At 36.7% G+C, this 10341-nt stretch overlaps 1 protein-coding gene across 2 annotated transcripts; it reads left to right on the top strand.

Annotated features, from left to right (window-relative positions):
* Positions 1 to 836: 836 nt before the first annotated feature.
* On the top strand, positions 837 to 9977 carry matcap2 (microtubule associated tyrosine carboxypeptidase 2). Of its 2 annotated transcripts, none has more exons than XM_067510331.1 (7): positions 837 to 1153; positions 3438 to 4108; positions 4331 to 4474; positions 5182 to 5314; positions 5599 to 5904; positions 6126 to 6223; positions 7001 to 9977. In XM_067510331.1, exons 1-7 carry the CDS (start codon positions 1129 to 1131, stop codon positions 7157 to 7159), a joined length of 1536 nt encoding a protein of 511 aa, XP_067366432.1. In that variant the 5' UTR covers positions 837 to 1128; the 3' UTR covers positions 7160 to 9977. The 2 variants fall into 2 exon arrangements, with proteins under 2 accessions (XP_067366432.1, XP_067366442.1); XM_067510341.1 differs by having other exon boundaries at positions 839 to 1153; positions 3442 to 4108.
* The last annotated feature ends 364 nt before the right edge of the window (positions 9978 to 10341 follow it).

Below are 10341 nucleotides of genomic sequence, written 5' to 3'. Positions count from 1 at the left end.
GTTTCCGAATCCACTTTAAAGTGTGATAAAAGGGCATAATAGAGGCATATATGAAGAAAATCTAAACTCTATTATCATTAGACAAACCTTAATGAGCCAACAATACATATCCTATGCTGTATTTGAAAAGATAACTTAAAGAAAGCAGAGTCACCCATGGTAATAAGCCGTTCAAATGATAAGGGTGACTTCACTAAAAAGACAGTGTTTTGTAAGAGTTGTGGACTATCTCTCCTTATTCTTCAGTTTAATTCCCAAATGCGCAAATAAGCAACATATAGCTGGGTCAGCATTTTCTTTGTAAACTAAAGAAAAATATATAATTTATAAAGGGGTCAATGGTTGTTGTTATATATGATCTTCAAATAAGTTTCATTTTTAAAAATAATTATTTTCATTGTTTTGTGCTACCATTAATTTTTCACATATTGCAAGTAGTGTGTACATTTCTTCAAATAAATAAAAACAAGTTACACTGTTTGAATTATCCCATTAGTTAATTTTAGACACATTTACTTTATGAATTAAATAGAATTGCTATTTTAATGTTTATGTGAGAGCACCTAATGAAACTACAATAATGGCGTCTCATGAATTAGCCTACTAAATAATCAGAGCTTCATATTAACAAAAACAGATGAATTAATCGATAAGTGCTAAGTTATTTAATGTGTATTAATCTTTGACCATTTGAAACTGCGCATTGACGTTTCCAGTGCACGTGCCTGTATGAATCTATTTTCAGAGGGACTTCATTACCCGTGAGCGTCCCTGTGTATTGCGTAGTTACAATGAAGCCATGGAAACAGATCAGCAAATGCAGTACAGAGCCTGTCCCACACACACATACACATATACTGTATATACACACACAGCTAGGTCCTCCTCATTCTGGCTGTGGTTCAGTGTTGGTGGGACGGTTAATACTAGCTCAGCTAGTTCCCATAACAAAATGTATTTTTTTGCGCATCGTAATACGTAGTCACTAAAGGTAACTGCCTCTCTTAGCCGCGCTTATGTTTCGAAAACATTAGACGGCTAATTTAGCTAACGCTAGATCAACTTTACTTAGTGGCGTGCAGCTTCTTCGATCAGCTCCCTTGTATTTTAGGGTTAAAGCCTTAGAGGATGCTGGAGTCAATTAAAGTAACAGGTAATGTTGCTTTTGTGTTACTCTTATTTTCCTGGGACTGTAGCTAGGAGCTTTACATAGCAATAATCTTAATTGATGGCCGAAAAACTGTAATAACAGTAATTTGTTAATGTAGTTGGGATTATTTTACAAACTCTAGGGAAGGTTAAGCTAGTAAAGTGGCAGCAAACTCATTTAAAGGTGAATGACGAAAACATCTGTGAGCTCAGTTAGCTATTAATTAAAACATAATAGAGACCATTTTAAACACAGGTGACATATTTTTATATTCTACGTTTTTATTGTACTGTGTATATAACGTGGTGTGTTTTATAGTGCACATTGTGTCCTACGCATTTGTGACTCAACTGAAAAGCTGTATTTTTGTTTTTTGACTGCTGAATCCTGCTTAATATTGCAAATTAGCTTTAAATTTACTACTGCTTTGATATTTTGATTAATAGTGATTGATTATATACTAGAGCATTGAGCATTTATTTTGTTGTGCACTTGAATTGCATCCAGGTTTAGGACTGTGTTGCTGGCATAAACATCATTTTAGAAAATAGTAAATGGCTTAAAAATGTTTTACATTATCTTTACACATCCAGATTTTGTCATACAGAGGCTTAGTTAGTTCAATCACACCCATTGAAAATTAGCATGATTTAGTTTGAGGGGTGTGAAAACAGCAAGTGAATAATGTTTCAAATTGTTATATTCCCATTAAGTCATCACTGTGCTGCTGAGGTAAATATTTTGTGCTATGTGTCGGCATGGATTCCGCCTCAGTGCTTCTGTCTCAACAGAGAGCCTGCTCATAGGGTGATGCTCTTAGTCACTTTACCAGGAATCATGCAGAACCTCTATTGTGACTCCTGCGCTTTTCTGTCAGTCCCAAGAGACATGATGAGAATAATTTCCTTTGGAATACTGACTCATGAAACTGAATGCTGTATACCACAGAGTGCTGACATATCAGTACTCTAGTACTAGTCAGCGTATCTTAATTTAGTCAGATCTCATCAGCGTAGATTTAATTTAGGCAGATCTCATCATTATGATTGTGATAGTCAGAAAGATAGTTGAGGTTTGCTTACAGAGATATTAAAAAACATCACACTGATTACAAGGTTTGTATCCATGTACAGTACTGTGCAAATTCTTACAGTATATATGTTGTTTTAGTAACGTTATGATGACAATATATATTTATTTCAGTCTCTTTAATCATATTCCACTGGAAAATATAGTCTTAAAAAACACTTTTTCTAGGTTAAAGTGACAAGCATTTAGTATGACCCCTGCTTAAATCATTTAGAATGTTTGAAACTCAATTAGACCACCTATAAGAGTGGAAGACCAAGAAAATTCTAAAGATCTGATTAGAAGTTTCTCAGAATTTCTTTGAGAGACTGGAAGAAGTCCCGCAAGTTCCTGGCTCAGCATCTGGCAGCTTCTCCTGGATGCCAAGTTGATCCTTCCACAGTCTGAAAAGGCTTGATCAGGAATTGCCTTTGTGAAAGGATAGTAGCTAAGCAGCCACTTTTCCAGACAAGGAAAAGATTGAGAAGGTTGTAATATGCAAAACCTTACAAGGATTGAAGTAAAGATCAGTGGAAAACATCGTTATAAAGCATGAAAGTGATCCCAACCACACTGCTAATGCAGTAAAATTATATTTGGGAGAAAAAAAAAGCTAGACAGTCATGCTACAGAATCAATGGGATGACATGGACAATTCAAGACATAAAATATAAGAAAAATTCTAAGAAGTGCTGAAGGAAACTGGGTGTAATGCTTAAGAAAACCTTAAGGTATTCTTACCATCAATGTAATATTTGAAACAAGTTCAGCTAGTACAATTGTTCTTTCATTTGAATTTTTAAAAACATTTTTGAGCTTATCAAGGGCATGCAAACCTTTGCACAGATTTTCATTATTTTACTATAACTTTTTGTACATTCCTTGACCATTTTATTACTTGGGATAATAAAAGATAATTTGTACCAGCTGAATTTGTGTTACTGTTATGTTAGGGTTAGGGTTAAGTTTACATTCGCTTACACTGAAATAGCATTGAATGAATTTATTATTATAGGTATTTATTACTAGGTGTTTCAGCTGACACTGGAATAGATCTAGTGTTTTCCTGTCTTGATAAGAGGATTAGTCTTTGTAGCTTTCTATAAAAGGGCTGCACTTGAAGCTGATCCTGAATTAAACAGTAAATGCATACTGTATTATCATACTACCACTAGTATAACATTCATTCCTTACTTGTCTTTCTTATTATTTCTCTCAGAAAGACTCCACTGGCCAGAAATAGAAATGTCTAAGAAGTACATCTTAAACTCTTCTGACATGACCCTTAGTCCAAGCCAAGTGTACCTGGAGAAGATTTCCTCCAGTGGCCACAAAGAACTTTTCAGCTCTGGCTCCAGCAGCTACAGTGTCCTCCTGAAGGCTGAGAAGAAAGAGAAGAAGAACCCCAAGCAGTCTCCGTACAAAAGGCCAAAAACAGCAGTGAGATATGGCGGATCTGGTAAAAAAAATTATTCAGGCTTGACGTTTAAAAATGTGCATGCTCATGAGGATGGTAACAAACCTCTTCAGGCAAACTGTGTCCTCTCAGGCACCAGCCCCAGTCTACAAAAACCTGCACGGAACTTCAAAGTAGTGGGCAGCACATTGAGCCTGAACCCTCGCACAGCTCCATCATTTAGGAAGTTGTGCATCCCCAATTCCCCTCACACTAAACTTCCCTCATTGCAAAAAGGAGCAATTACAAGGGAAGCTGAAAATGCCAAGAAGCTCTGCATCCTTACAGCCATCAAGCCATTTAATGTTGAGAAAGAGAAGGCCAAGTTTTTCAAGTCTGACTTCAACTATAATCCACAGTTTGAGTACAGCAAGCCTGTGTCTCCAATTGTACTGGAACGGCATAACAATGCCTCAGATTGCTTCCTTACACAGGTAAGATGGCTTTCCAACCAGCATGCAATTTAAAACTGATATACAGGACATTAGAAGACAATCTGTACATGTTATTACACCTTACACCAAAATGTTTAGGTATATTTTGTATACAGGCTATTTAAGTTAATATATGGTATAAACAAAGTGGAGATTAATTAAAAAAATATTCCTGTCACAGGATTCTAGCTAATTGGTTAATTAGCTTCTCATCTCTTCCAGGCAGTACATATCATGGAGCTTGCTCTTCAGCGATATGGCAGCTATGAGAAGTTTGAGCAAGTCACAGGGGGAAACCTCCTCACGAAGAGTCGCATCTGGCACAATGTCAAGAAATACATGGAGAAGGAAGGCTGCATGGGGGAGGTGAGAGGACACAGGACTTTGATTTGATCATGACTGAGGCTACCTTGCTCTTGTTTTGCAGGCTTAGATTTTTTAAATGTTTGAGTCATCTGACCTGCCACATAAAAACAGTTTAAAAAGATATTATGAGGCTGTAATTTGGAGCATGATGTTACTCTGTTGTTGCCCTCTGTAGACTATGTCATAATGGATTTTTACATCATTACAGGGCAGCAGGGTGTCAAAGTGAATGTGCTTCAGGCAACAGTAAGACATTTCAAAAAGCTGCCACTTCATTAGAGTCATCCTGCAGTTTGTTTTCATGGAGCTGTGTTTATGTAACCATGAACCAATACATGTTACATCGCCAAGTTAATAATGTTCCACTGAACATATTATACTACATATACATGTACCTTGTGCAGGCTTGGCAAATCCTACTGTGATACACATAAAGTACTAGACAGCACAAAGAAAATACAAGTGTGTAAAAGAAGAAATCCACTCACAAACTCTGTGACAAATGCATCAACTATTTGACTGGTCATTTTTTTAAAGGAAAACATATTGAAAACAATTATATAAAAGTAACATTGTACAAAACATTTACAAACTTTTACAAGAAGCCTTTAAGGGTGGATTTTTTTATTGATGAGACCATCTTCCTTCATATGGCGGGAAGATTGATTCACTCTTCTAATGCAATATCACTGACCCTTTGTTGATAGATAGTAGTCCAGATGACAGATGACCTCCTGTCCAGAGCTTCTATGACAATGGTGAAAAGCAGACCAACACTGACCATCAACATCTCCACTGCCCGAGAGTACTGGCTGGAGGGTATGCTGAGGCATGAGATTGGTGCGTACAGTAGATCTTATATAAGCTTATAAATTAATATCAGTGATGTGGCATTACTGGGGTTCACCAGCTACATGAAAACCATTAATGTCAGTTCACATTTACAGTAAAATTAAGTATAATGCCTTTTATTAAAAGACATATAAATGACATCTCCAATCACAAGTTTCACTGGTTGTCTTCCAGACTGTTATGGGTACTGATACACTGTGTCATTTAATGAAAAAATTGGTTAAGGTATAGCTATAATAAATAATAATAAGTCGTTGTCATAACTCCACTAGGCACACATTATTTCCGTGGCATCAACAACTGCCACCAGCCATGGAGTAGCAATGTGGGGAGAAAGACACACAACCTGAAGCCTCCAAATCCCACAGAGGAGGGCCTCGCCAGCATCCACAGTGTCCTGTTCAGGAAAGACCCTACCCTGTGGCGTGCTGCACTCCTTTACTACACAGTCTATCAGGCAAGCCACATGTCCTTCTCACAGCTGTTCCATGACCTGGGACGCTTCTTAGAGGACCCCAACACCCGCTGGGACTACTGTGTTAGAGCCAAGAGAGGACAGACTGATACAGCACAACCAGGTCACTATGTTCCCCATACAGGATTTGAGATTCCAAAAAGATTTTATTTATATATTTAGCCGATGTTGGGCTTGATAACATTTTATGTAGAGTCCGACAGTCTCAACCTCATTTTAATATGTGACATGTAATAATCCTTGAGCAAATGCATATATTTATAATTTTAACATAAATGCTGGTTGAACTTTTATTGGTCCTTTTCCATGACCTCTGATATGCAGGGTGCTTCAGTAAAGACCAGGTCTACCTGGATGGCATTCTGAAGATCCTGAGATACAGAGACAAGATCAACTTCCCATTGCTGATGGCTCTAGGAAAGGTGAGGCATCCCAGTTATCTTGGTTGACAATTTATTGATTTAATAAACACCAGCTACATTGAAAATTTATCCACAGGATGTCATTCCTAAACTGAATTAGCAGATTAATAAGACTTGCATCAGAGGACTAGCTGCTGAACTGATGCATCCTCACCAAATGCCATCCAGTTTTACATGTCTCCTATCAGTTCCCAATGCCTAGCATTAAAGAGACTAAGGCTAATCCTCAGTTTGGATGTTTTCTGTCCATCTATGTTTCACTTATTATCCACATAAAGGTCGCACTTTTTACAACTTTGCAGACAAGTAAACTAATAAAGGAGTGTAGTGAAGTGTTTGGATGAAAGAAGGTTATTACATATAGCAATGTCTCCAATGTCTTCTGAATTATACAATAGTTGAAGTTGACACATGCAACGAAGTGAATGGAAAACAGAGCTCTCTGAATGTTATATAACAAATCTCTGAGGAGGAAACACACCATGTTCTTTTGCTTCAGTGGAGCTGAACCAACGGATGATAAACAAGGTTCCTGTTGACAATGAACATTATGTAACTAATGTGTTTCTTGTTACATCAAGCCAATTGATTAAATCAAGCCAGCGGTTTGAGGGCCAAAGATGCAATAATAGCCACCAACTTTATTAAATCAAAATAAATCAGAAACCTACAGTCTGACAATTAAATTATAATTCTTTAATAGTTAACCATATAAAGTATGCGATTACTTTTTGCTGCTGTGCATAGGTTGTTAAATGTGTTTTAATGTTAACTCAGGTGTCATTCGAAGATGTGGACCGTCTGAAAGCTATGGCTCAGTTAGAGAACATCCGCATCCCACACTTTATGCAGGACCAGGTGAGGTATGCTGAGCAGCTGTCCAAAATTATGGCAGTCAACCAACTGTCTGATGAGGAGCTCAAGACCATCATTTGATCCTGCTTCATTGTTGTGCACCTGATCACACCTGAAAGCTGTCACACCACTATTGACCATGACCTGCATGCCCCAACACCACCACCATAATACATGGGTGAAATGTGTGAAATGTGCATGTGTGGCATGTAGTGTAGGCATGTTAGCTCCAGACATTCAAACATTGTGAAAGTTTTCTTTTGGCCAATAATTTTTCTACTGATAACCCAGATAATTATTTCAGTGTCTTGTGCTTAAGACTGGATAATTTTGACAATTCCTTCTATGCCCAGTGCCAATAAAGTACCTAGGTTACTGAATTAATACAGAAATAGTTCTTTGTACACTACGTTACTTGACTTTTGTATAACATGTACTAAGCATTTGGTGCCAACTTGATTGAGGTTTGATACTCAGATTCGGATGCTCTTCTTTCTAATAGTGTACCAGTATCTATACTAGCATCATTTCTATTGAATATTACAGGTATTTATTAGTCTAGTATAGGGTTTATCAGAACTGGTTTGCAAGCTCTCCAGTTATCTATAGTTGTTCCACACTACAGACCTACAACCTACAGATGGCCAGACACAAATTGCTCAGTGTATAAAAGACTTAATCGGGATAAAGTTGACAAAAAGGCAATAGGATGAATGTGATGAGAGAGCTTCCAGGGAATCATCCAGCTCACTTGCGCAGTAGCCCAGATGTGAGTTTCCAGTGGATTTACAGGCAAGTAGTTTAATGAGGATATGTGACCTACTTGCTTATAAGGTATCGCAAGGCTGGGGCTGGAAGGTGTATTTCTCAGGTAGGAGGGGAGGAGAATGGAGGAATAACTAGGATGATATCAGAGCAAGATGACCTCCCTCCATGTAGGCATTCTCCAAATGGCTTGTCAAAAAGGGAAGAGTAACATGGAGAAAGACAGCAGGACAGCCTATAATAGTTGGTGGATAAGAGCTGGGATGAGTCAGTGGGAATAAGCTCAGTCTCACAAAATCCAAAATTAATCAGTGTCCAAAATCCCAAGCATATAGAATTTGTCCAAAACATCTAGAGTGATTCAGAATACCAATCCAATAATCCAAGACATTAACAAGGTCCAAATCCAAACATCAAAGATTTTTATAAAAATATCCAAATCGCAATTTCCAGAAATATACTTGTCAAAGAGTCAGAAGGCAAATGGAAGGTTTCCAGTGAGGGCCAGAGTCAGAGTTCAGAGTCCAAGTATACAGAATTAGTCTGGGTAACAGGTAACAGAATCATGTGGGCCCATCCTCAATACTAAAGAGTAGAGAGACAGTCTTCAGTTATAATCAGTGCACAGTTTAAGAGGCAGCATTTCTAATGGTGTTGAAGGACATTACTGCACACAGCATAAGTACAGTAACTTGAACATCTGTGAAGGTTCCATTAATGCTGAAAGATATATAAAGGTTTTGCAGCAACATATGCTGCCCTCCTTCATCTTTTTCAGAAAAAAAATCTCACTTATTTGAGAAACACAATGTCAAATCCCATTCTGGATGTAATACAACAGCATGGCTTAGTAGTAATACAAGAGCTGTTAAGTAGCTGAAATCATATGTCAAGCAAAAACGGGAAAAAAATAAATAAAATGTTTTAATCTGTCCTATTTAAACATTCGTTACTGGCAGCAAATTCAATTTGAATCTTTATTTTTCAAAAACATTTAAAAAGTTGTCTTTGTACTATTTACAATCGAAATAGTTTTTAAATTATTGCTAATATTTTTATTTTTATGTATATGACAAGAAACAATGCATTTGATAAGGACCCCTTACAAGTGTGTCATGATCAACAAACAGTGAGAAGTGTTTCTAGTTTACTTTGAATATATTGTTGGTATTTCTGTACTGAAACTTCTGGTTATACTGCGAATCATTTAAACATGTGATGATACCTATAAGGGCTGTTACTTTTCATTTCAAAATTCAAACCACTCTTTGAATGTGGTATATAAAAAGCACGGCAGCCTGTGTCTTATAATAGTTTGAGCTATTGCATGTCCCGTTGCTAAGCTAATGGAGACATTTAGTTAGCCATGCTTATACATACAATCATGACAAAAAACAGAGAAGTAATGTGATGAACATTTTTAGAACAAACACCAAAGTTTGTTTGCTGACTTAAAAAAAAAATGCAGCTGCCTTACAGTAACAATACCTTATTACTGTTATGACTTGGTCAAGTATTTTTACACTTCGTTCAAGAGTAACTCTCCGGAATGTGGTCTATTTTGTTTGATTTTTGCAGATTTATTTTGCACTTGTTTTGTATTTTAACCCTTTAAATCATCATTACTCCCTATACAGGGAGTGTGTTTTTAATAAGTATAGAACAGAACTTAAAATAAAGATTTGATTAACTACATTCACATTTAACGAAGGCTAAACCAGTTTAAACATTTTTTTCATGTAATCTAAAGGCAAATAAGATACTGCATTTTCAACTGTTTATCTCAGACAGTCTCTAAATGTAATTATCAGTACATGGTCAGTGTGTTAACAGACTCCTGAGGGATACAAATGTGTTGCATTACTAATTACTAATCACCGAACTATGTGGTAGTTCAAATTCAATTCAATTAATTATGCATGTGTCATGAGCTAAATTAGGTAATACTATCAGATGTGGGTACCAGCTGGGGGCTAAACTGAATGTGGCTTTTGAGGCATTTTCAAATTGAGAAAGCAAAAAATCTTGGGAAATGCTGAATGTTCTATTCCTTTGTTGAATTATGCCCATATATATGAATCAAAAAAAAAAGAAATCCACTGATTGTAGGCAGCAACAACATCAAGGCATCTAACCCTATGACCCCATACTAAAAAAAAATACTGTTTTTTTTATTATTCCTCTTTGATCTAAGTGTACTTACCTGCAGTCTCTATACAGAATAAAGACACATCTTTACACTTTGGTTTGTCTAAATACCACTGAGGATTACAGTTTTAGATATTAAAATTGACAATTGCTGCTTCAGAGAAAAATGTGAGAGCAGGAAGTTGCATAATACTGCTGCCTCTCAACAGACAGAGAGATGAACAGATACCTGTGTAAGTTGTTTCTCAACAATGAAGCACAGGCCTGCTAATTAAAGCTGAATCTGTCAGCATTATTCTGCATTTGATAAAATGACAATAACCTTAATGTGTGACAGTCCCAGATTTTGA

Source organism: Channa argus, chromosome 1 (assembly GCF_033026475.1).
Source record: "Channa argus isolate prfri chromosome 1, Channa argus male v1.0, whole genome shotgun sequence".
Lineage (NCBI taxonomy): Eukaryota > Metazoa > Chordata > Actinopteri > Anabantiformes > Channidae > Channa > Channa argus.
The sequence above is the reverse complement of the archived record's forward strand: the minus strand, read 5'-3'. Positions and strand labels throughout refer to the sequence as shown.

Coding starts and splice junctions, on each gene's coding strand:
- matcap2 (XM_067510331.1), top strand. CDS start 1,129: ATGCTGGAGTCAATTAAAGTAACAG. Junction 5,905..6,125: donor GACTGATACAGCACAACCAG/GTCACTATGTTC, acceptor TCTGATATGCAG/GGTGCTTCAGTAAAGACCAG. Junction 6,224..7,000: donor TGCTGATGGCTCTAGGAAAG/GTGAGGCATCCC, acceptor ATGTTAACTCAG/GTGTCATTCGAAGATGTGGA.